At 38.2% G+C, this 27,408-nt stretch overlaps 1 protein-coding gene and 2 long non-coding RNA genes across 3 annotated transcripts in view; 2 read left to right on the forward strand and 1 right to left on the reverse strand.

The window, feature by feature from the left end:
• The window catches only part of LOC114577587 (uncharacterized), a 70,864-nt gene extending 69,646 nt beyond the window's left edge, over nt 1-1,218 (forward strand). Inside the window, exon 3 of the long non-coding RNA XR_003697768.2 lies at nt 549-1,218. This is a non-coding gene — a long non-coding RNA (uncharacterized LOC114577587). The remainder of the gene's footprint in view (nt 1-548) is intronic.
• A 9-nt stretch (nt 1,219-1,227) lies between these two features.
• On the reverse strand, nt 1,228-2,510 carry LOC107998093 (uncharacterized). Its single transcript, XR_001766121.3, has 2 exons — nt 1,750-2,510; nt 1,228-1,443 (listed from the first exon to the last, which is right to left on the reverse strand). It is a non-coding gene; the product is annotated as an uncharacterized LOC107998093 (long non-coding RNA).
• Nucleotides 2,511-21,382: 18,872 nt separating this feature from the next.
• Nucleotides 21,383-27,408, forward strand: part of LOC107998261 (probable G-protein coupled receptor Mth-like 1) — a 147,178-nt gene continuing 141,152 nt past the window's right edge. Inside the window, exons 1-2 of the mRNA XM_062072563.1 lie at nt 21,383-22,473; nt 24,525-24,797. Of these exons, the coding sequence (XP_061928547.1) occupies nt 21,950-22,473; nt 24,525-24,797 (797 nt within the window). The 5' untranslated portion in view covers nt 21,383-21,949. The remainder of the gene's footprint in view (nt 22,474-24,524; nt 24,798-27,408) is intronic.

The raw sequence follows: 27,408 nt of genomic DNA on the forward strand, positions 1-27,408 counted from the left end.
ATGTCAGATCATTTTTCGCGTAACAAAAAATATAAATGTTTTTTAATGGATTTGAATATTTAATGAAAAATTGTTTAAACTATGCTTATTTGAAATATATTATTACAAAGAGATATAATAATAAAAATTTGGAAAAGTTTCGAGAAGGGAAATTTTTTCCAAAGTTTCTCTCATCGAAGAATATAGCGCGATCGTTCCATTTACATTTCACAAGAATACGTGAATATTAAGTGGTTTCCCTCAAGGATAATTGATTTCCACATAGTCAAGGTATCACATGTTCAAGAAAGGGAGCCAAGAAGGAAGCAGTGATAGGTAAGAAAAATCACCGAGGTGGAAGCACGTAAACGATTTAAAATCCCCAGACGAGCATTTTGCTTAGCACCTGTGTCATCTATCGCATGGCGTGATAATAAATTTTAAAGCCCTAATTTAATTTTTCGTTTTTCAAAAAGGAGGAGGAAAATTCATTACAAAAGAACAACTATTTTCTCTCTCTCTTTCTCTCTGCTTTGTAGCTGATTTCAATTCGTTTCCATTCTTTTCAGATCTCTGGATCGTTCTCGTTTGTAACAACGTTTACCAGAATAATGACTAGCCTGTACCCTGTTTATCTTGGAACGGTAATTCGCGAGGAGGAAGCGGATACGCGCGTGTTTTTTGTCAGTCTTCGCCTCGTAAAACGTGAACGATGGTTGGTGAAATCGAAACGATATAAGCCGGATATATACCGATGCGTCTTCGTATTTTATGAGTCACGAGACATTTTTCAAGGATCAACGAAAGAAATACGATTTTAAAAAGATTTCGTTGTTTCCCTGTATATAAAAATTTAAAGTAACGATAGTTCCCGTCCGCCGGGGAACGCATATTTGATTTTAGTACGCTTATGTATATTTTCATTTTAGAATCGATGCTCTCTTTTTACTGTATGTACATTAAAAATATTTGCTCAATGCACGTGTGTATTCGCTCGTTTCCACAGACTGTTCCGCCTGTGGAACGAGTTGGCGAGTTTATTTCATTCGGTGGGGGAATATGGAGTGCAGAATATAAAATTTATCAAAATTTAAAAAACGATTCACAATATAAGATTTTATTGTAAGTATACGTGGAATGATAGACGAGATTAAATTATTATATTATATATATATATGTGTGTGTGTATATATTGAAAATTGAAATAAAAACTCAATTTAATATTTCAAGTTATTTAAATTTTCGAGATGTGTTGCTTAATATTATATATTAAATAATATCGTATCGTTATATTATAATTTTTTCTTTAAATAGATATACAAATTTAAAAAATTTCACTCTAACTACATTTATTACATTTTTAAGTCTACAAATGGATAACAATATATATAAATCATCAAATATGATCAAACAATCCTCGTTTCAGTTATTTTACATAACGTCTCGTAGATATAAGTCGATGTCCTGTGAAAAAAAAAATTTATTTTTCCTTTTTATTATCGGATAATATCAAGTGAAAATGAACTACTATAATCCAGGGTAAAATGATTTTTCAATATTTTTCCAGGTTAAAATTTTTTATCTAAATTTTATATACCCATGTAAAGAAATTGCTCGTTTAATAATAATTACATCAATCACAGTAATTTTTTTCACCAATTCTTTTTTAAATAAGTGGAAAATGATAGAATATTTACGAAAAAATCACGATACAAGCTGGAAAAATGTCATTTTATCCCAGATTGTATATTGTAATATTGCAATATTTACCTCATTTGCATCAGGAGCAGATACAACCATAGCAATATAAATAAATACTAATGTGAGGGTAACCCTCCCGATGAATAATTTCACACTTTTCATGTTTCTTTTCGACACCTTCTTTCGATACGTTCTTTTATTAAATCTGAAGTCATATGTACTTATATACTTGAACGTGAACGTTAAAACAATCAATTACATAAGCAATATTTGCTTATCGAACGTAATTCATGACTATATTTAATGTCAAGATATAATTTTACTCGTATGAATGTCGTATGAAAATTTTATATCTGTTTGTTCAGTTTTAATATCAGAATCGTGACTGAAAATTAATTAAGTTTCATCGATAAAGATTACTTATGAAAATTAAAGTGATTAAAAAAATTTGTCTTCAATATTCAAACACTTTAATATTTAACGTTATTATTAAAATCTATATTCAGTCATAATTGTTGTGCACATAATATATTGCCAATAATTACTTTCTATTTTCAAGATAAAACTTATTTCGTATGGTAACTATTCTTGATCGCTATCGATCAATATAACTTGTGGCTATTCTAAAATTATTGTTCTTTTTTAAATAATTTTCTTTAACAAATAAATTATGTATATATCGATTGTTCGTTCATTCAAAAAATTCATCGAAGAGATAAATTATCAATCAAAATAAAAATTTATATATTGGATTAACTGCGGTATTTTCTATCACGTACGAAGATATTTCTGAAATTAATGAATTTAGAAATGTAATTAATAAATGATAAGTTATGATTGCTGATAAAATTTTTGTATCGAGTTAATAAACTTAATAAATTATTGCATTATAAATCATTATATCCATATCCATCGATACCCATCGATAAAATTAATAAGATATTAAAAATTATAATATTTAAAAAGTGATTATATTTTGTAACAATTAGTTTTAAAATATTTATTTAAATTCTGAATGTTATTTATATATCCGTAACATTCGATTTTGCCAAGATATGGTTACCTGACGGAGAAAAGTCTTATTCTTTCATTCTTTAAATATCAAAGTTATTTAATTTCATGTATAATTTGAAAATGCGTACAAATTTTCTATTTAAAATATAGCTATTATATTTATTTGCATTTTATAACAACCTCTTGCGTTAAATGTCGACATACTTATCGATTATTGATAGTTGAGAAGTTATTATTGCGCCAGTATTACTCTACGAACGGTAAGTCACATACTTTTTCACACAATATAATCTTACATTTAGTTCATGTTCCGTTCTATATTGTTTGAATAAATTCTTCTGCTATTGACATAATTTCTAGTCATGTGAATCGAGAATTGAAAAACAATTAAAAGGTATAGACAAGGAACTACAAATAAAAGAATAATAGAAGAAAAAAGATAGTATAAACATCGAGAATTCCACTTTTAGAACACGTGGCGCCATCTGTTGCCTTTAAAACTTACTAACTTGTTTTTGGAATCTCACCGAGAGATGGCGCTAGTGGTACTATTTCTACTCTATCTCTATCCTTTTCCATTATCTTCTATCCTTTGTTTCTATGTTTCATTTGCGGCACTCTGGAGATGGCGCTGATTTCAATATTTTTACTCTATCTCTGTCCTTCTTCCTCTATCTGATTTCTTTGTCTACACTTACTTTATACATTTATGCGTATAAAAGTATGTAGTACTGATTTCTAATTAATTTTACATTATTGTACGACTTATTAATTAAATAATCTCAACAGAAACTATTTCATTAAAACTTTTATGTATCGTAAATACTTTTGAAAAGTAATTTGCTTATTATATATTTTATATACGAGAAATGAACCGATCCTTAATTTTTATCTTATCTTATCCTTTAGAGAAATTTTATGATTTATTTATTTTATAAATTCTATTTAAAATATAAAAATGAGAACCTTATATTTAGATATTTAGATATCATATGATAAAAATCTTTAAATCTTCTCAAATTCCGTTATATTTATAAATTTATAATATCACATTTTAGTATATTTATTTATACTGAAAGTACAATAATGTATATTTTTGGATATAGAATGTCTGTTGCAAAAACTTTATCTTCAATTTTTTTCATCAATCAATATTTATATCCTCTGTTCTTAAACTCTAAAAAATTCTGTCTCTCTTCTTATGCAAAATTCTTTAACAAATTCCAAGCGTGATTACAATCAAGCTTGAATGACGATTATCCGAGAAAAAAAGAAAAGAGCATTCGACTCTATCGAAATCATACTTGCGTAAACCTTTAATTAACATGGTTGATCGAATATATACTCGAAAACCATCGTTCCGCATCGAAAACTTGATATCCTTGAAGTTGCGTATCGTTAGACGTATCGTTATCCTTACTGTTATAACGAGAATAATTATTTTCTTTGCCTGACTTCTGCCTCTCGTCAACACAGAGGAGAAACTGATCTGCGAGACAATTTAGATCAAAGATCATCGAGATCAAAGCCGCATAGGCGTCACTGTTCGTTGATATCGGCTTTCCACTCTCTGTTTCCCTTCCGAAACTCTTCCCTTGGTTAAGTAACTTTGCCATAACTAAGTTTCCATGATGTACAATCAATTATTGCCAGATTTGGCGAGCTGATATTTACAATTAATCTATAAAAAAATAAAACGTTCCCAACGAATAATTCTTTTCTTCATTTTTATCCAAAGAATCAACCAAAATTCCAAAATAAATAAATTTTCATTCTTATACTTATACTTCTATATCACGTTATAAAATTTATCTCAAAACATTCGTCCGATAAAAATTTGAATAACGATCAGAGTCCAAATTTTAAGTCGAAAATTTCGTTCGTTAAAAATTTACTCGATGCTCCAAGTTTTCAAAAATATTCACAATTTCATTTGCTTACAAATTCACTGACATCCAGGAAAGAAAAATTTCATCCGTCCCCTTAGGAGGCAGAGAATCTTGTTCGACGGGAGTTTCAAAGAATCGAAGAGATAATTAGAAGAAGGCCGGTCGTCGATAGCAACGAATCCCGTGGGAATCAGCGGGAATCACGGTTGATTCGATTCGAAGTTAATAACCCGCTCAAATCCAAAACAGAAACAGAGAGCGACGCGTGTTACGACGCGGCCTGGCCCAACGGCGATCATCAATCTCTCCTCGCCGTCTTCCGGTGAAATATTATGGGCAAGCCAGTGGCTCGACGCGAATTTGCACGCCTCCCCGTTTTACTCTCTCCCTTTTCCGCGTTCCTCCTTTTTCGACCCCTCGTTTCCACGTGGAAATAGCCACTGCCGGCTGAACGATGCGAGCTGTCGCCTCCGCTCCTCGTTTCGCTCTTCTACACGCTCCTCGTACACTCGAGACTGTCAACGAGTATCCATCCAGTGGCCGGTTAAGTCGTTCATAAAAAAAAGAATAAAAAACGAGATCCTCGCCTCGGTGTGTTTTTGAATCGTGACCCACATTCGACCAACCAAGAACTTGACGGTAATGGAAACTTTGCAAATTTGAATTTGTAAGAGGAGTGTATTGGATCGTATACGTCGGATTACATTATCGTATGTTTTGGGGATTAAACGTATTTAACGTGGAACGAGAAAGTATAGAGAAGGGAATATTCGAAACCAAGAACTTGACCAATTTGAATTTGTAAAAGGAATTTATATTGGATTATATAGCATTACTATTTTTCAGATTTTTCTGTCTGTATATTTTAATGCCTAAATAAAAATAGTAAACTATTAGCGGAGGTATCCTCTTGGATGGCAATTTGGGAAGATTCAAACTTGGCGCTCAATCGATATTCCCGCGAAGAATGCGTTATTTATTAAACGCAGGATGAAGAAATATCGACGCGGAGTCACGTCACAATCCTACGTCACACGATCTTAATTAACAACGCAGAACCAATTTGCTGGGTTTAGAGATGGCAAGCAACTCGAATCGGTCCCCGGCCGGGTGGTGCAAATTTATAGTGGCCTGTCTGGGCGCAACTTCAAAAGCCGGCTCCTCGATATAAATCAGAGAGAGGGGGGGAAGGGATAGGTGGTGGAAAGGAACCTGGACGAGGAGGAACGAAGATGTACGGCCGTCATTGTTTCGCCGTTTTGGTGTGGCGGTGAGATTGAATAGATCCTGAGCCGAGTCTGAATGAAGGTTAATCCGCATTCATAATCGGCCACGCAACGCGCGCGCACGTACCATCTTAAACGAGACCTCGTTCCCTCGTTCACCCGTTAATTCTCTCTTTCTTCTGATGCCTGAATGCAACCGGAAGCCCTTTCACGCGTCCCGATTTCGTGGTCTGAATGAGAGAGGACCTCTCTCTCTCTCTATTTCTTCTTCTTTCCAATCTTCTTCTCAGCCTCTTCTTCAGAGGCTTCGATCAGCAGCTCCAGCTGAAAAATAAAAAAGAGAAGCGTGTATATATTCGAGAGGAAAATCTCGATTCTTGTAGGTTAAATCCTGGGCTTGGGGCTAGCCTGGGACAGTCTAGCCAGGTGGAAACGAGAGAGGTAAATGGAGATGGAGGGATTTCGAGGCACCCTAGGATTATTCGAAAGGGGGCGAGTGTGTCGATCGAACGATATTCCTGGTGTGCACAGTTTAACCGTTGCCTCTATTATTCCAACTTTTATTATCCGGATATTGTCGAACGTTCTGTTATCCGTTTTCTTCTGTTCTGCTTATTCCGTGACCCATTATTACGTTCGAGTGGAAACATGCTCGTGTTAAATGTGGATCAATATAGTTTAATGTAAATCTGGTGTAATGTAATCGAGAGAAATTGATAAGCAGCTTTTACGAAGCTCGAATTTTTTAATCAGAATAAAGCTTCTATCGTATTTATAGATATAATTTTTCGTTATTTGGAGAAGTATAGACTTTGATATTATCGTAATAAATCTTTTTTTCTTTAATTTAGAATAAAGAATTTCGTTAACGACCGAGTTTTCCTCGATCGTTCCCATCGAAGATCCTCTTCTCGAAATTCTAGAGATCCTAGAACACGCGAATCAGCACTCGATGAACGATGAGAGGACGGCTACTTCTCTTGGTTTACGTTTTCAGAACTAGCTGGACGAACGTTCGTTCGTTTCTTGGATCTCTGCACTCAGCAGCCGCGTAAACATTGGCCGGCAGCTGCAGATCCTTTCCTCGTAATCGCATCTTATGCACACCTTTGTCTTCACTGTTAGAAATGCGAGACGTCGGCCATACTTGGCGAAATTTCGTTCTCTTCCAACGTATTCCACAACGTTGAGTTTCATCTCGTCTGAGAATTTTTGTTCCAATGTTTATAATTAAACTGTAAAAGCTCGCGCATTTTCGTACATTTAATATAAATATATAAAAATGTGCATGACACGTGCAGAAAGATATAAAATATTCGAAAATAAAGTACGTATCATGAAACAGATTTTTGTTTCAGCTTTATTTCTGTATTTTTGTTTCTAAAAATTTCCAAATTATAATACGATATATCTTTTTTATGCCATCTTATGTATCTCGTTAATCAAAAAGACTGTTTGAATTAGCTTATAACATTTAAAATTAACATCAGTCTCGGCTAATTCCAATTAATTTTCTCGCGCAAATAAGTAAAAAGTAAGAAACGATTGCAAAAAGAAAGAAGAAAAACATCCCTAAAAAATTATCTTTTTCAAGCTAACTCTGATCCTAGAATCTTTCATCATATTCACAAAATTCCCTCCTCAACAAATTCTCTCGCAATCTGGAACTCAGTCATCCTCGTTAACCAATTCTAATTATACCAGGAGGCAAGATCGATAGTCGATTTTAAACTCCCTTTAGGCAAACACGTTTGAAACGTTGCTCGATAAACAATCATCGCGCTGCATGCCTTTCCGTCAGACTTTAAAATAGTAACTCGGACAAACGGCGTATATAAGAGACATAACAATGTCGTGCACAACGTTTTCATTGTGTCGTAAAGAAAAAAAAAAAAAAAAAAAAAGAAAAGAAAAGAAACGTTTTCCAAAGTAATCGAACGTCATCTCCGTGACTTTAATTAACAGGTAAACGCGCGATTTTTTTTCAGGCACGAGCGAGGCTGTCGTCGTTGAACGCTTGGCGACAAGAGTCGGCGAGTCGATGTGTTACATCGCTCGAGGATAAGAGGAAGGGGACGGGTGTATAACGGTGACTGTTCGTGATTCGCGTTCATGCGGATTAATCGAACCTGCAGGAGGTCGTGCGAAGTCGATATGCGTATTCGTTGCATCGCATGAATAATCAAGATACAGAAGGAAACATTTCGAATATAATGATGATTTTTTTTCTCTCTCGTTATTTCTCAGAGTTTATTATATGCGAAATGAAATTCTCCACATATATAATTCTTGGATTTCTAAGTAAGTGAATAACTTTTTAAATAACGAGGAAATTAATGTCGTTAATCGCGATTGAAGCTATTTTTATTCAAAGAAAAAATTCATCGGATAATTTCTATTGATAATTGTTTATTCTATTATCTTATAAAATGTGTGAAGAGATCGGAGAATCATTAGATTATCATTAGATTGTATGTTATTGTGTGCAAGTAATTCGAAAATATTTGTAGAAAATATTATTTTTTTGTGATGAATATTTCATTCTTTTAACAAGTGGACAAAGAATATTTTATAAAATTAAATTTAAAAATAAAAAAATACTTCGTTACTTCAACATTATTACGAGATGATACTACGAGTTGTTTAGTCATTGAAAAAAAATATATTGAATACTTATACGCTTTTGTAAAATTAAAATTAAAAATATTATGATTACATTCTAATATCTATTAAATATGATTAAAAAGAAAGGCCTCATAAATTTATAGAATATCAATATTATTAAATATTTTATCCCAAATAAAATATTGGAATAAAACCGATCGTAGATTAAAAATTTCAAACTGTGTTCATTTGTGGACTTTCCGATGATTTTATTTTCCTTCGTAACTAGTAGTGTTAGAAACTGTGCTTATACGAAAGTTTATACGATTAATTAAGAGAATTTTCAGGAAACGTTGGTTATCGAGGTTAGCCAACCGGGGACAAATCTCTGTTGATCCGTCCGTGATAGCGGATGGTATCGGTCACGATGCACGTGGTGTAAATAGATAATAAAAGCAGAGGGAAAAGTATCCGGGATAGGCGACTGACCGGCGTCGAATACGACTGCAATCCGTGCTGTTTATCTTCTGTCAACTACCGATAGGAGAGCTTGCGTTCCGCTCCAAAGTCTCGAAAACGACCGAGTATAGCGTTTGGTGCCGCTTTGACGTTTATCGAAGATCAGTTTTTTTTTCTTTCTTTCCCCTCTCTTTATCTTTTCGAGTTGAAATAGCGGCCAAGTTCCGTACCGAGAAATATAAAACGTTTTAACAGAGCAGATTTCGAATGGATTTATATATTTAATTGTTTGAATTTCCCCTACTATGATGTTATCAACGAGAGATATCGTTATTTTAAAAAAATAAAAGAATTTATCTGATTTTTAATATTGGATTACTCTTTCATAACTTTGATCACTTTTAACTTTATTCGCTGTCTTGTAAATGTTGAAATTCTGAGTAAAATACGGTTCGTAGAAAAAGATAAGGCAAGACGCTCTTGCATTACGTTACACTTAGTGTGTTAACACTGATATAACAGTAGAACGGCGATAAATAATATAAATAATCGAAAAATACAGGTGGTTAAACCGTTTTTATCTCTTCCTTCGAGACACTCTCGATCGTTCAATAAACTTATTATTAAATTCAAATTACGTGCATCGTCTACGATGGAACAATGGAGAATTGTGCAACATGATTGAAAAATCTATTATACCATAAAGAAAAAAAAAAGAAAAAAGATAAGAGAGATGACGATGCTGGGTCTGGAGACGGCATCGTTTAAACTCTGAAGCCAAACGTCGCTATCTCATCAAACGCCCACCATGCTTATTTCCTCCCTTTCTCTCCCACGTGTCAATTAGTACCCAAGTATCCATTAGTATCCAAGATTTTCGTTATTTCTATTTTTTCTCTACTTCCTTTTTTCTTCTTCTTCTTTTTTTCCTCACGAAATTCTCTATTTGGAGAACGGCAGGGAGTCAGTTGAACATTCACTGTAACTTTTAAAATGGTCGTTAAAGGAAATTATACACCGAGGACGTTGAAACGAGAAGCGTTACTTATCCCAAGCAATTAGATACTCGGAAATTACCTTATTTTCGAATCGTTGAGGAGGCTAGTTAATTGTTTGCCGATTAAACTTTGCGGGAAAAATGGCCACGGTTTATCGTTACACGGCAAACACACACGGCGTGCACACACGATTGCACCGTCTGAGCAAACATAAACCAAGGGTGTTAGTCATCTGTGAAAAAGGCACGGGATTTCGTGGAGCGAGTTGAAACTCGCAATAAACGCACCCCGCTGTTTTTCGACTGGTTGAGCGTATCAACTCCCTTCAATAGCGGATACATCCTTCGATATCACATAATTCCACGGTTCGTCGAAGAAATGTTGATATCCGTTAATCCTTGGTTAAACGAAGGATATATTATTGCTTAAAGACGCAGTGACAATTAATCGACGTTACTTCTCTTCAACTCCTCCTCCAAAGAAGCTCGTTCGATATTTGCGGTTCGAGTATGGTGCTTAATAGTTCATCTTAATCTCCTTCCGGTTTTTGGAGGAAGGATTTTTAACGGAGGTCGCTCTATTATACGCGTGATAAGAAAGCCATTATGTAAATTATCTATAATGGGACGGGTTGCTTGAAAAACTGCATTAAGCGAGCCTTAAAAACGGGAGTCCGCATAAATAAAGGGCGCATCGATCGGTGATGGAAGAACCGCCATAAACAGTCACTTGCAGGATTAACTACTTGCGCTGGCGAATAAATTTATGATGATTACGGTGAAATTATTAACGAAGCTTCATTATGTGCACGTAATGTAAGGAAATTATGAAGAATTTACGAAGAATTTGAAGGTGTAAAGCATGCATAACGTGCAAAAAAATTCATAAAACATTCAGATTTTATTTCTTCGATAATAAATTGAAGTTTTTATATTCCTTCTTTAACGCGATAAAGCATTGTCAATTATAAATAATAGATTACGCGGACAATACGATCTTGCAAATCATTTGCAAACAATAATTCTCATTATTCCAATCAAATTAAAATTCAAATTTCATAGAAAATCGAGAAAAATATAAATTGTAATTTACAATCTTTGTTATTTTATTTCATCTTCTAAATTTCGCGTCTTTCCAATCTTCTTCCATCGCTTCGCTTCGCTTTATTTAAGTACCGTTCAACGGCATAAATAAGGAATCGATGTTTTTATCTCGGTTATCTCAAATTGCAAATTCTCACGAGATACTGAAACACACTTTCCATACCTGTTCCGAGCATCCAGTACCTCTTTGTTATTATTCTCTCGGGCGGTTCAACCCCTTCCAACCCCTGCCAGAGATTCCTCCTCGAAGGAAAAAGCGTGCACCATCCTCGCGAACATCATTCCCGTCAGGGAGGGAAGTAGCACGTTGCCATCTGTTTCTCTGCGATCGACGCGCGGCCAACCGAGGGGTAAACAGCCCCACGAGGGATCCTCCAAGTCCACCCTCTCCCCCAGATCCACCTCCACCCCCGTGGCAACGTAACGCGTGCCCCACGGAATCGTTCATCCCACGGAATTGCAAGAGTAATCCCCGCCCTTTCCCCATTTACATAAAAATAATTAAACGGCTCGTTCCAACCAACCCTCAGCCATGGTTACTCCCATTTTCCTAGCATCTCGTAACACTCCTCGTGAGTGGTAACTTCTCTCGATCGAATCGAGATGCAAATCCGGCGACTTTTATAAAATTATTGTAATGTATGTAGATGTCAGATATGCCAACTTCTTCCATCTCTTCCACCATGAATTTTAACTTTCCGATCATAACCGATTGCGAACGATCTCTCGAGAAATGGATTCCAGATTCGAAGAAATTGCACGTCTCGCTAATCTCTGTCTACTTGGCATATCCAGTCCTTGCTCCACATCGTTCCCTGTACTTTAATCGATGTCTCCTCGGATGAGAGAAGTTTCGTTCCATTAATAATTCATATTACACCCCCGATACATCTCTGTCATCGGTATCGATCGGTACGATCGATACGTTCCCCAAGCAGCGCCACAAAAGAGACAGCCCCCGCATTCGGTGTTTTATTCGGTCGTCATTAACCCCCCCGAAGTTCCTATTACAACACGGTGAGCTCTAACCATCCCTCGAACGATGACATCGAGATGAAAGGGAGGAAGAAGAAAATACGTATATATATATATATACATTGCGCCACGATTGAAGCGTGTGATTCTTTATCGAGAAACAAGTGGAAGAGGGTGGAATCGTCATCGTCGTTTCGAAATTGGGGGATGGAAAATTTCGAGGGTGGAAAGTTTCGATCGAGTAAAAGACGATGGAAAGGAAGAATTCGGTTTGGAGGATGGCACTGTTGGTCCCCGCGTGGACACGTGTTACGGGGCAGAGGCGCGTGAAAGCATCCATCAGGACCAGCATGGTGCACCGCGAGCATGGTACAGCTGGCAAGCTCCGTTCTACCGTGTCGAAGTTCCGTTTCGCTGGGTGGGCAGCGAAGGCAGGCTGCTGGTTGAATTGAACGTGGCCCACGAGGGGGTGGGAGAAGTATACGCGACTTGGGGGCGCAGACTTCGCGAGGGTTGCCCCCAAGACGAGGGACAAAAGAGGCGAGGAGGGTGAAGGAGCGGCGGTATTCCGGCGGATAACGTTGGATCGCGTTAGGTGAACTCGATTGGGGTGCCTACGCAGCCGGAACCGAACGGTGGATGGAAACCTCTTCGTCATCCCCGACAGGCATTTTTTTTCTCCAGCAACTTCCACCCCCTTATCGGACAATTTTGATCGATATCTTTAATTTTTGCTCGACGATTCGCGACGACTCCTTCCCCATTCCTCCTTTGATTTCTCTCGTTAAGAAGGATGTGGAAAGAGAGAACGAGGGAGAAAGCGTGAACACTCTTAATGTCTCGGGGACATTGGACGTTCTTCGTTATCTCGCTACTTTTTTTCGTTATTGTATGTATAAAATTTTGCAAATGGTTTTTTTTAAATTATAAAATAAAAATGTTTCGCGCGATACAAACATCGAGGAGAAAATAGCGTAAGATTGAGATGGAGAAATGATAATTATGGGAGAAATAGAAGCGTAGAAACATCGGATAGTTGGAAAATAGTTTCCCTTTTCGTAAATTAACGCGCGTTTACCTTCCCGCTTTACGATGTATCCCTCTCTTTGAAGAAAATCACGGGCATAGATTCGCCCCGTGTTGTTCTCCACCCTTACAGCCCCGGTTCCTTTGTCGACCGGTTAAACTTTCATATTTCTATGCATCTTGTAACGAGTCGAAACGCGCCAACTTCATTCTTCCTGGCTGCGTACCTTCTTGCCGCCAGACACGCTAGAAAAACGATGCTATTAATATTAACGCGGCTCCAAGCGGCATCCAATGTTCCGCAAGTTTCGAAGTTTACCCCCGACAGTGAGGTGTATGAAACGTTTTGTTACAAAGTTATAGCGAATTTCACGCTTGATTTTTGAAATTAACAAACTACAGCTTCGTTCACGAGTGTCAAGATATTATATAGAAAGTACAACAAACGGGTGTCATCGTTGAGATGACGTTAGCAAAAATTTCATCAGTCATCGCTTCACTCGAAATTTTCGATTGGAAAAAATACAAGATCGTAAAACAAATTTTAATTTTCTTGATCAAAACTAACTGTTCTCTCTTTTGATCTGAAGCATACTCTTCTAAATCCTCGATTTTGATACTTAAAAAAAAAAAAAAATAAAAATAAAAATTACCTTTTTAACTTAAAATAATCTTTTCATCTCCGTTCAGAGGCTAATTATATTGGCGAAATATCGCCAGGTATTTTAACGATTGCCCACGCACAACAACATCGTCCGGATATCTCGGAAAATTTCAAGGGGTGCGGATCAGATAATACGTAATCTAAGGATCACGGAGCAAGGGGTGCATTGTGCGCAACGTGCACGAGGGTGTATTAAGTGCGCGTCCGTATATAGCTCATTCGACGGAATCACGATCGTAGATAAAGTCCCTGTCACGATCTCTGGACGGTCGTTCGTTTTCCTCCGTATTCATTATACAAACGCGATGGTTTACATCCGGAACTCGCTTAACGTCTGTTCCGTCTTCGCCACGGACGATCAACAATCTGGTCGGCGGACGACGATGGAACGAGCTCGTCGTCGCTCCGATTCATCGTGATATCTGCGATTTATCTCGGCCAGGGTGAGACGCGTTCAGACACGGGATAGATAATTCGTTTGACATATTTAACGTTGACGTTGGATGGACCGAACGGACAGCCTATTAAGCCGGCAAATATTTCTTAGAATGTCGAATCAAACGTAAACGTAGCGATGAAATTACATTGGTGGTTGTGAAGAAAAAAATAGGATGAAATATTTATTTATGTCTCGTCTGTATTTGTATCTCTTTTGTATCTGTCATGGATCGATACGGTCGATGGGTTCGTTTATCATCGATGTTTTTTAATATGGAACCCGTGGCTCGCTGATTCGAGGCGAGATTCCACGAAGCAAGCGGTGAAAGCATCGTCGCCTAATATTTTCGCCATTTTCGCGGCGATCGCACGTGGCCCCATGATCGAATATCGCCCAATGAAACGTCCATTTCCGGGAACTTGTCGATTCAGGAAGGCTGGCAAATGTTGCAGAAATTGCATCCTTTTCATTCCATAAATTCGATCGTGATCAACTGCCGGCTGAAATTGCTTTCGCCGATTTATTTCGCTAGAGATACAATCGATCGTGTTCGTACGTAAGTTTCGAAAAAAAGAAAACGAAGTTCGCGACTGCGAATCTGTAATGAAGTTGAAACGGACCAGGCGCCAACGCGTGATGATACACGGAATGACGAAGGGCAGTCTCGTCGGTCACAATCGTACAAGGCTGTCGAAATTCGTATGTATAAGGCAATTCATCATGTAGCTCGTTCCATGAAGAATGGAAAGAGGAGGGGAGGCACGATGAGGAGGCGAGAAACGGAAGCAGGAAGAAGGGAATCGTTGCTGAAAAGGACGGAAAAACACAGGGAGTTGGAAATTGGGAAGGAAGGACGAAGAGGGGACGAACGAGGAAGGGATGAGATGAAGAGAGAAGTGGAAATAGGAAAAAGAGAGGAATGGCTGCAGGGTCTATACCCTTGCACGCACTCGACGCATCAATCTTCTTTGCCAACAATGTTCGCGTAAATTACCCTCATCGATATCAAAGTGACGAGGGTGGCAGCCGGCTGCGTCGGTGTTGCCTGGTGTGGCGGAAGAGAGACCAGCCCTTATCTCGCGCCAGTCAGAAAATTGAGTTTACAAAGATTCCATCGAGGAGCAGAAGGCTCTTACCGAGGCAAACGTCACTCGCACGATACCAGCTTTCCTGTTCCCCGTTCACCTATTCCGTTCTGAAATTCTACGCTGTTTCAATCCCTATTCTCGTATCTAAATTCTTTCTAAAAGGTATATACTGTTGGAGCACCATATAAAATCGAGAGATATCGATGAAAAGGATCCAACAGATCTGAAAGCAATGAGCAGAGATATGATGAGTGTGATACAGGTTTCTCCGTGGTAAGAATAGAAAGTCGAGTTTTACGAGCTTTACCATTCCAAGGGTCATCATATACCTAAGTCTTAACTCGCTTCAAATCCTAAGCAAATATACCTACATCAATTATTGCCTGTTTAGAAATTCTACGACCCTCTGGCCGGTATAGCCGACTCGGTCAACGTGGCAAACCCTCTATGAATCCGCAATTAGCCGGTCCGGATCCCTTTTCCAAGTAACCTTTTACTCAAACTTTTTGTTCCTGCCATTGAACCTTTGGGAACTTGTTTCCATTACACGTAATACGACATTGGTATTCGAGTCGTTTTACAAGCTTCAGTCGCGTGCCTGCGTTCACTTTAGTCCCAATTGAGCCACGTACCGCCTCGCCACGTCTTATCTCCGACTTTATGATTTTCATATCGAAGGGTCGTTGTTTCAGGGGTAAAAATTACCCTCGATAAAGAAACCGGGCGCCGAAGTTTGGGAAAAAAATAAAAAAAAAAAAAGAAAGGGTTTAATCGTTAAAAGCATGCGAGGAAATTCAACGAGAAGGAAGCGTTGAATCTCGAGGAATACACACGAGCTGACCAACGTACTGAGCGCGTACAACAGACAGCGCAATCGGCTCATAAATTTCCAAGCGATAGCACGGTTCGGTGGTGGCGCAGCCTAGCTCGAGCGTGCTTCCGATATGTATGTACGCTCGTCCGAAACACGGCCTTAAATTTTCTTCAGACGGCTTTCGAGCCGCGCTAAGCAAAAGGGAGAACGTGGACACGGAGCGAAGTTTTCGCGGGGAGAAAAGATTAGAGGCGCGCGCGAAAGTTTTCGCGGGGTTGTGGCGTCGACGATACTCGGTTTAATGTAGCGTTATGATCTTCATGGAAAAGGGAGGGGGGCGTTTATAGGCCATTACGATTGAGTTTTCGCCCTGGAACGACGTACCCTCGAATATTTTCCTACCGCTCTTCTCCGCTCCTGTTATTGATAACTCGATCTCACGGAAGAATTATGCTGTGATCGTGATAAGATTGGTTACAGAAAATATAGTAATCGAAAGATATTCTACGAAAGAAATCGTTTTATGTATTTTTTTAAATATCCGATCGATATTCGGATTGTTTCGCGCATAATCGTCGATATAAAAAAAGAGGGTGAAAAGAAAGAAGAGCTCGTTAATCGTGGCTGCCCTCTTTCTAGCACCGTTCTTCATGTTTAATTGCGCCTGCGTATAATTTCCACTTTCGCTCGCTCTTCTCGGCTACTCTCTCTCTCTCTCTCTCTCTCTCTCTCTCTCTCTCTCTCTCTCTCTCTCTCTCTCTCTCTCTCCCCGCGCACTAATGAAAATCTTCGGTTAACAGGATCATCAGCGACGAATTAAGCGAATTTCCGGTAATCGCAAAGCCGGCCAGGATCTTTAATTAACGAAGCTTATTTTAATCATCCCCGATCAGGACCATGACTGATTCTCACTGCGTTAATAATCGCGTTTCCGTTGGAAAAACTTGTGTCTGAGTCGCCGTGTTGAGAGCCGGTCGTCGGTCACGACGCGATGATAAATTCTACGGCGTCGAGTGTATCGCGCGATCGCCACTGCAACGAAATTAATTGGTCCAGGAGCCGGACTTGTTTTTTCATAGATTTATCGGCGCCGGATATTAAGACGATATTATCTTTAATTTTCGTCAGAGCAACGTCATTTCATGGTGTATTACGTGTTGATCGTACGATGATAATGATAAGAAGGATAATTGCTACTAGAAAATATATGTATCGGCGTATAATTACGCGGTGAAACACAAGACGTACAAGGTGGACCACCTAATGTGATTGCTTCGATTATTCTTGTTATTAGCAAAGATCGATTGAATCTTTTTTTTATTATAGATTATATATATAGATTTTAAAGGATCATTAACTCTTTCGAATTTCTTTTTTACAATATTAAAATAACATGAATCTACGTATCGATAAATTTTATTAATTCATTGGATCTTTTAAATTCAAACCAATTAATCGATTCGATAAATAATAATTTCATTATTCTATAAAATTCGAATATTTAAAACACGTCGTGAATTTTAATCGCATATATTATCTAACAGAATTATCATATCGAAATTTTCTTTCGCGTATTAAACTTTATTTATTAAAGTTCTAAAACTTATGAGCAATGGTGTGTAACGATGAAATTTCCCAGTTCTGCGCAAACTCTTGACGCCACGATTATCCGAGACGAGAGGTTCCTTCGACAAGAAGCGTGTTAATTTTCCCCGGTTGGCCGTTGTTTCGTGATCGCTATGATCGACGACGTTACTCCCACGAGTCCTCGTATTTATGGTGCTCGAGATTAGCTCGCGAGACCCCTGCTGTAACCTTTGAAACGGCGACGAGGAAGAGACTTTTACGATATTGCCACGTAATCGAACGACGTTATCATAAACCCTGCCGCATGAGTAACTTTATTGCCTCGCGTTTACCCCTTTTTTGGATGCGTTGTCCTACGTATTTTGCATTCTTATCTATATATATATATATATACATTTATCCACCATCTCTTAGGCCATTTCCATGTATCGATGCATCGAAAGGAACGCGAAAATTCGTTCGATAAACCCTTACTAAAAGCATTCTAAAGAGAAATAACAGGAGGAACAAAAATTTCACGGATGTCATCGATGCCAATTTCGCGTATGCCATACACGAGTACTTTGCGCAATTTGCGGAATTCGACGAGACCACGGTGCCTTATAAACCATCGCAATCATTCACGACGATTCCTCCGCGACTCTTAAATATTTCGTCCCGTGTCGATCACCGATCGCTCCATTTTCGTTGTTTCGCCACCCGTTCGGTTGGTTCAATTAGCGCGTTGAAACGAAAGCAAACGAAAATCCGTTCGATAGGGTTTTACAATTTATAAACGAGATAAAGGGTGAAGGGATAGGATGCGCATTATCGTTTAGCCCCGAAGCGCATTATTTTCGCGATACGATCGCCGGATACGCAATATCCTCGATTCCCTTAATGAGTAACGGTCGATCGAGCAATGATTTCGCCGGATTTCGAAATCGTCGGAGCAACAAGGTTCGATCAAACCTGACCGTCTGGCCCTTCTCCCTACTAGTCGAGACACGGCCGAGCCATGGGGGGGTAGATAAAATCTGTATTACGTTTAGGGGGATGTAGCGCGTGCGCCCCCGTGTGCAAGCCTATTAACGTGCGTGCACGCGTTGCATCGGTGCGCGTATATATATACACGTGAGGGAATGGGAAAGAGATAGAGGCGACCCGAGCGAGATCGTTCCTCGATCCTCGTGATTTACGCGTGCCAGTGCTGCTTCGAATTCCAAAGCTGCCTATTAACCCTGGTGCAGCGGGATAACTGCCCTGCACCTCTCTCTTCCTCTCTCTCTCTCTCTCTGTATATATATTATATATATATATTATATATGTATGTATCTCGTCGTGCGTTGGTACGAAATTTGAAAAACGATTTTATCGGTGAGAGCCGATTGCACAGGCTGGGCTCGAGCGGTGGCCGTGATATTTCAACCGTTCGGGGACAGCCGCGTAATTGCGGCATACATCTCCGACCTTAATTTCGCTATAAGCTTCGCATTAAGGCGGAAAAAAAATTGCAGTCTAGCGACAAACAATTTGCCTTTCTTAAGCCTCGTTCAGATTAGAGTCACTTAATCTTTCCAAATGAATGTTTGTAGTTAACGAATGTTCGTAACAAATTGGAATCGTAAAATTCTTGATGTAACAAGTTATAGTTATATTTATTAGTATTATTGAAGATTTTTAAGTATCTTTCTGCTTTCCTGAAAGAATGAAAATCGACGAGAGTTTTTTCTTTTGATAAGAATTTTTCGATAATTGCTTAAAAGTACAACAATTACAAACGGCGTTGAAGAAAGTTTCGCGTAATGTTCCGTGATAATTTCAAACAACTCTCTGGCTAATCTGAACGAGACTTGGCGTTGTTTTCCCCTCCTCCTTTTATCGTTCCTCGACTTTTTTCCACGACTCGTAACACTTGGCGGTTACTTGGCGCTAAGGATACTTTAATTGACAAAATTTCGCAGACACACCGCGGCGGTAGACATAAATTTCCAATTTTCGCCTCGCAGAAATGGCGAAGAAGTTTAATTGCCACCGTCCGAAAGTTTTAAAGCGTTTCCGCTTGTCGGCTCGGAACAGCGTCTTGTTTGTCCCTTCGACGGTGGTAAAAAGGCGCCGTCCAAGCGGTTTTTACCCCGAGCTTCTCCTCCCCGCGAGAATAATGGCCGTCGTTCGAAACAATTTTCAACCGTGTTATAATCGAACGCCCAAGAAACTTTCGATGTTTGCGCTCTGATCGACAGTCAGCCGGAAGTTCCGCGAGAATTTTCTTTTTTTTTTTTTTCCACAACGCGTTTCTTCCCTCCCACAATACGGTTTGCCAGTTTAATTACGAAATACCGGCGAGAATCTGGAAGAATCTCGTTTCTTCGAAGAGAGATTTTTCTTCGTATCGAGATTAAATCCGCGGAGAGGAAATGGGTGAAATAGCAGGATTCGAGGGATATAGGCGGTAAGGAAGATCGAAAGACGGTTCACAGAACACCGTCTGTCCGATCTGGCCTCGTTGAACGGGATCGTGCTGTACGCTGTTAATCTCGCGCCGCACATAACGCGACTATAAATTACTGGAACGAGCACTACGTGGAAAGTGTGCTCACCGTGTCTTGGGTAGGCAGCAGCCTTCGGTGGATGGTTTATGGATTCGGTCTTGCGTACTGTTACCTTGATTCTCGGTCATTATCATCGGTCGACCTGCACGCGATCGGAAACTCACCCCGTATCGGTGGATCAGGTCGCGGCCAGGAAGTTTGCACGGTGAAAATAAATAGGCGGAGATGGTAATTTCGCGATATCGGTGCCCGTACGATCGCGACTGTATTTATTTTGTCAATAATAATGAACGCAAGGGGCGGCGTATGTATATTTTCTCACAAATTCCGGCCGAGCATTGTATCATCCCGGAAGCGGCGTATACAAGATTTCAGATCTTGGCGAGCGATTTTCTCTGGATTCTCGGCTCGTTTAACTTGCCTAACGTCGTGCGAAATTTCCAGATTCTCGTCGTTATTTTACGCTAGGTATTTTTAATCGAACGTGTTCTCGGTCACGTACGATTTCGCGCGTGTATTGTTGGAAACGATATTTCACCGAAAAATAATTTGAGCATTGGTTACTTTGTAATAACAGATGTTGACTTTGGGTTATACGAGTAGATAGAAATTACTTGGATATTCAAATTTCTCGCGAAGAGAACGGAAATTTGAACAGATGAGTAAAACGGTGTAAAATTTCATCCCATCAAAATAAATTAGTCAAAATCTATTCTAAATTTTCTCAAATAAATATCCTTATTTCGATTTTAATAAAAGCAAATTGAAATAATAAACAGAATCGGAGAATTTTAGTTATTTTCGTCTGATATATCGATAAATTAATCAATTAATTAATCTTAAATCTTTCATCGTAAGTTTCGTAAAACAAATTATCGAGAAGAAATATAGAAAAGAATTTCGATTATTCTCTGTCATTCGTAAATTAAAAAATTCTCCAAAAGAATAAAATATCTTCATCTTAACTTTCACCGGCATCGTAAACAAAAGCACGGAAACGGCGAGAAGAATCGAAAAGAAGAACGGAAGCCAAGTTTCCCAAGGAACAACGGAAGAGTTCCACGCAAGGTACCGTTGTACTTCCGGCAAGGAAGCAAGGTAGTGGGAGGAAGCACGTGGTTGCTCGAACTCACCCCACGAGAGACGAACATTATTGTGAGAAGATCCGACGTGAAGAAAGAAGAAGGTTAGGTGGTTGAATAAGGGCGGGAGCGGTGAAAGGCTGCGCGCGCAACTTCGAGCACGCTGCCGCCGGTGGCTCGAGAGTCAGCCGCGTGGTCGGCCTGCTTCAGTAACTTCGATACCTTCGAGCGAGTGAGTCACGTCCGATCTCGAGCCCGTCCGTCTATCGAGACGCGCCAAAATATTTCTATTTACGATTATTTCGTGTTAATTTTCGTCGATATTCTATCGTGTCGTTAATAATGTCGCGATTCGTTTGTCCACGATGAGAAGAAGACAGATTGGCTTATTGCGTTTTACATAATGCAATAAACGTATACCGGAATGGTGTATAACCTGTTTGTAAACACGACAGACGCGTGACCCAAACGACTTAAAATTCTCGTATATTCTACGCCGAACATAAAATTGAATATTCGTCGCGAAGAGTGAGTGAATTTTTACGCAATTATATACGATACGCAATTATTATATTTGCGAAATTTTGACGATAGTGGCGTCAGTGGCGTCTGTCCAAACATCGACAATCGAACTTTCAAATCGATCGCTGATTGGTTATATCGAATGAGCGATTTTTCCATGTAGTGTCGTTCGTCTGATTTTATTCTTCGGTCACATTCGTTCGTTCCATTGTTTTCAAAGCTGTTTTGTTCGTTCCAAAGCTTTCACTATGAAGATGATCTACTTCTTCGCGATTCTCTGGACACTAGCTGTTTCTACGTTCTGCGAGCCAGTGAACGAACCTCCGAAAACGAAATTGACGATTCTAAAATGTTGTCGACACATGGAGGAGTTGGAGAAAGAATTGGACAATGACATGGACGCCAAGTCTCGTTGCGTACCGACTCAGTTCGATTGGAAACCTGTCATCTATTCGCCTTCCAAACAAAAGATGTTGGCTACTCCGCCAGAAGAATGGAATATCGTCGAAGGAAAGAAGCCAGATTGCAAAGACAATTCGGTGTTAACCTATGTGCCGTACAGACACACGAATCCATTCGTGATCATGGACGATGGTCGCGTGCTTCCCGACATACACGTGAACGACACATTCGAACCTAACGAATACTGCGCCGATTCTAATGCCTTGCTCGTGTGTATGAAAAATAAAATGAACGGCAGTCATGCGGCTAATACGATGAGGCCACGAGTTAGACAATGCTGTGGAGAAAATGCGGCCTTCTACGAAGAAATGTGAGTATTTTGATATCTCATCTCACAGTATTTTCATAGGTCTTATTTATATTTATTTAGTTCGCGTGATAAGAAAGTAAGTCTGATAATTTAGGTTATTGGTAAAAACATTAAGGATACATAGTTCGATAATGTAGTAATTGTGTATTTATATTTCGTTCTTGGAAAATATGAAAATGTAGTAATTTTTGTTTTGGCGACGGTTGTTTCACAATGTTCTAATATATATATATACACACACATAATTATAGTGCAATCGAGGAAAAAGTTTTTATTTGAAATTTCGTTTTCAAGAAAATTCAGTTAATTCTTGACTATATACAGGATTATTTTGATTTTACAAAAATAAAAAGTAGAAAATAATATTAATAATATAATAAATAGATAAATTCGAAGTTATATTTTCGTTAAATACATTAATTGAACATATTCAAATTCAATTATTTGAAAGACGAAGTATAAAAAATTAAAATACTATCAAATATTATTTTGCCAATTATTCATTTAGTCAAGAATTATCAAAATTTATATTCGTTTGTTAAATTTTCAAGCCTATTTTATCCCAAAACACATGTTCGAATGCGAAAATTTCTATTCTATTCTACGTTTTCGATTTATTTTTCAAGAACAATCTCGAATACTGAGTCACACGCGAAAAACAGCCAAATATCTCATCGGTATAGTTCATAAGCACACAAAACGTGAAAACACGGAGGTAAATTAAATTCATATGGTTTAACGTCCAAACAGACTGCATAATTTGAATAAGTTATCGGGGTTCGATATTCCTTGCAGACAAATATTCACGGTGATTCGCATTCGTGGTGGAGCCGGTTATCTTCGGCAATGTAATTGTAATCGTTTCGGTCGGTTACACGAAAATTTATCGGTTTACTTTGCGCCCGGTGTATTTTTATTGAGAGGCACCGGTTTGTCGTTTGACGCCAACCCTCCTGGAGGGGAAAAAAAAAAAAATAAATTCGTTCGAAAGTTGCGCGGACATTTCCCTCGGAAAATAGCCCCTGTTTGCGATGCAAGCGTGACGCTCGAGTAAACAAAAAATGTCGGGCTTCGTTTTAATCGGGCACCCAATCGCTCAAGCTTGGGCGTTCCGTGGACTTTGTTGGCATTCTATGCAGCCAGCCACCGCGTTTCCTAGATAAATTCTTGCGATACGATATATGTGCACCTTCTTGTTCCTTTTTCCATTTGTGGCTCGTGGTAGCGGTTTGGGTGCTTGCTCTCTCTCTCTCGCTCGAGACCTGTTCGAACACCGTGTACATACGATATGCTTGGAAATTCCATGACGAAAAATGACTCGACGTTTTTCTTAAATTATTGCGCTTCTTCGTCGATCTTTTGAATTTTTAAAATATTATCGTGATATTGGGCAAATTCGAGAGAGCCCAACAGAGGATCGGATAAATATTTATCAAATATTTTAATTCTGTTTTATTTAAAAATTATAGATTATTATTTAAAATTGATTATTTTAATTTTACGAGTTATATATAAATAAACAGGATTTTGAAAAATATTTTGATATTAATCTTAAAATATACGGTAGAAATCATAGATTTCTATTAAAAAATTGAATCGTGAATCTTCCTAAAACTTTTCAAATTTATTTTTAAAAATTTAGCCCGTTCTTTCTTTATTTATACATCGAATTCACATCTTCGGGTCAAATATCTCTTACGCAAGAAACAATTTATATATTCAATAAAACCTTACTACTCTAAACAATGAGTTTACGATCTAATGTACCTTAAGCTTACCCAATTCATCTTGCTCAACCCGCTACTCAATAAAAGCCCATAAATTTCCAAAGCGCCTCTCATTAACACCTGACCTGCGTACACTCGCTACCTAATCCTTTCACCTCAATTTCATCTTACTGAAACTACGTTCCTACATCATTAATCATACCTTCTACTAGCACCAGTGTTTCTTTTCCTTCATTTATATCCCTCGCGTTAATCCATCTTAATCGATGATTTCGAAACAAAGCAGGAATCTCATACTGGAAAAATTTTTGCCAATCGTTTCAGACATTCGTGCGCCCATCTGAAGGAAGCCGCGAACCCAACACCTTTATTGCCGAATGCGTCCGCCTCTGTTGATATAGTGCCTGGTTTCCCAACGTGTCCTCGTTCCGACAATTTTACGATTTTGGGAGATGCGAAGGATGCCGTATTATTGCCAGATGGAGGCTTGAAAATCGACGGAGTCACTTTACCGAGTGGCAAGTTCTGCGTCGAAAGGATTAAGGAACTGAATCACGTGTCCAAGGTCTTTGCTTGCTCCGAGAACGCATCGCAAAGGTGAGTTGGACACTTTGATCGTCGTTTCGTAGTCGGTATAGTGGATGACATCAAAAGTACGAAATAGGGAAATAAAATTTAATAGAAATTGAAATGTTAAATTAGGAAAGGATATAATATAGGGAAATGAAATTTTAGAAATTGGTAGATTAAATATATTTGAAAAGGTTGTAGTATAAGGGAATGAATTGGAAAGGTTTGATAGAAATTGAAAGATAGAACGAATCTGAAAGAAGAAGAGAGATAATAGAAAAGTGATTACATTAGATGTGCAAATCAATGTAAAAACTTTAAATTTATCCTTTAAGTATCTTTGAATTATGGCAGTTTTGAAGATGCATTTATCAAGTATTTTTTAAGTCTACAGGATATTGAATAATGGAGGTTATTTTGTGAAATTTTAATTTACTTTGGAATAAGGCCGTATTAATTTGCACGTCTAATGTTAAATAACTTAAAGAATATCCTTAGTGAGCGAACTAGGTCGTTAATAACTCGAACGAAATTTCCATCTATTAATTTTCTTATACAAAATTTCTTATTCAAAATCTCTTTAACTTTATAGTCGTAATATGCTAACTAGAATTTTTTTAGATTATTTTTGAAAATCTGATACAGTGAAAAAAATTAGTATATTAAATATTAACGACTTGGTTTCTCTCGTGTATTAAGATAAAAAAAATGCAGAAAATTACTTAATAAAATATGAAGAATATGCTCTTGAACGTAAGCCAACTTCCTGAAATCCTGCTTATGTAATCGTACATAGGTACCCATCTATCTTTCGCTATTTTTCCTCTACTTTGCGCCCATGTTACAAGCCGATTTTCTCTCGTTATCGCGGTCTTTCCTTCTCGAGAACGAACGCAACGAACGTTCTATTCAACGCACATTTCTTCATTAAACAAAATTAAATTAACGAACGAAATATGACTGCATAACACACAAATAAATTTTTTAAATTTTTCCTATCCAAGAAAAATGAACGATGCATTGTCCGCAAAACAATCGGATGATATAAAACAATATAAAAGAAACTGTCTTACGATTCGCGAGCCAATTATTCCGTTCTTCTTATTAAATTTATTTTTTAATCGATCGACATTCGTTGGATTCATCGTTCGTTTTTTAAGAGGGCGTGCTGGATCCAAGTTTCTACTTGGAGGTTCGAGGCACGAATCGGCTTTTTGCCCGATCTCGGTATCGGCCGCCTCGATCTGGATTTATCGCACGGCTTAATTGCATGCTCGATGGGTGAGACGAGGTTCGGTTGGCCGTTTCTTCGAGAAAAAGTCGGTCCCTCACTTTCACTCCTCTCTCGAAGAATTTCTAGGTCATATCCGTGCGCTCTCGGCGCGCCGCGTCATCCGTTTACGTTCAGAACGATACGTATCGTGTATTATCGTATCGATTACGAGGAAAAATGTTGATCGAATGTTTCGTTCCTGTCTATGATTTTAGAAAGGTGTACTTTGATATGGATATTTTATACATATAGAAATTAGATTCTGTGCGATATATAAAAGGAATCTCCTTGTGAATCGTGATTAATCAAGATTATTTTGATGGAAATCGTCATCCGTTAATTCCATCCGAATAATTTTTTAAAAATTAGAAAAGAAAAAATCATCGTCAATTTTTATTGAAAAGAAAAAATAGATTAGAATCAAAGCGGAAATTTTTAAAAAAGAATTTTCATAAGCTTTATAAGTAAGAGCATAAATCTTAAATTAATCTCCCATTTGAACTCGCATGTAAGCGAGAAACGAAACAGAGCGGAAAGATAATTAACCTCATCAAACAAACTGCAAAAGTGAGAATACATTCCGGAAGAGGAAACAGTTTGAACAGACTTGCAGATCTTAATTATCACGAGACACATTCCGGAAAGGAGATTTCTTCGAGATTCTTTTTCATCTATGCGCCACTCTGAAACGGGGAGCCGTTAATAGAAATTGCATACGGAAACCGCGTGTGTGCTGATTTTGCTCGCAATTTGCAAAACAACGCTCGAAACTCGATTAACACGATCGTTTACATGCGGAGAGGAAAGCTTTCGCAAGCAAAACTCATTCGCATTCCTATCTCCTAGGCTCGACGTTTCATTGAAAATATTCTTCTTGTACAATAACTTCGATCATTCGTAGAACATTCTACGAGTGGAAGTTAGATCGATGAAAGAAAGCGAATACCATCGCGTAGAAAGCACCGTTCAATATAGTCTACATAACGCGTGTTAGCGCGATGCATGCCTACACGCGCTGATTAACTAGGAAAAATCTGGTGTTTCTTTCCTCCTTTCTTTCTTTCTTTTTTTCCTTTTAACTGGTGTTGGAGACATCAGGTTGACGATGTGAATGTGGGCCTGGATCGCTTCACGAAACTCGGAGAAACGATTTCTCTGAAACTTTCACTGGCTTGGTTGTAGTTTCTGGAGAATGGGTCATGGATTTACGTCGAAATTTGAGACACGAATGCGCGTTTCACGGAACGAACAGGATGTTACCGAAATAGAAAATGTCGATTCAGTGTTTGAAATAGCATACTGTAACGTTACGTTCAATGTCGCCGAATAATTTCTAATAATTTTTAATTTCTTTACATTCATTCC

The sequence above is a fragment of the Apis cerana genome, linkage group LG3 (assembly GCF_029169275.1).
Source record: "Apis cerana isolate GH-2021 linkage group LG3, AcerK_1.0, whole genome shotgun sequence".
Classification (NCBI taxonomy): Eukaryota; Metazoa; Arthropoda; class Insecta; order Hymenoptera; family Apidae; genus Apis; species Apis cerana.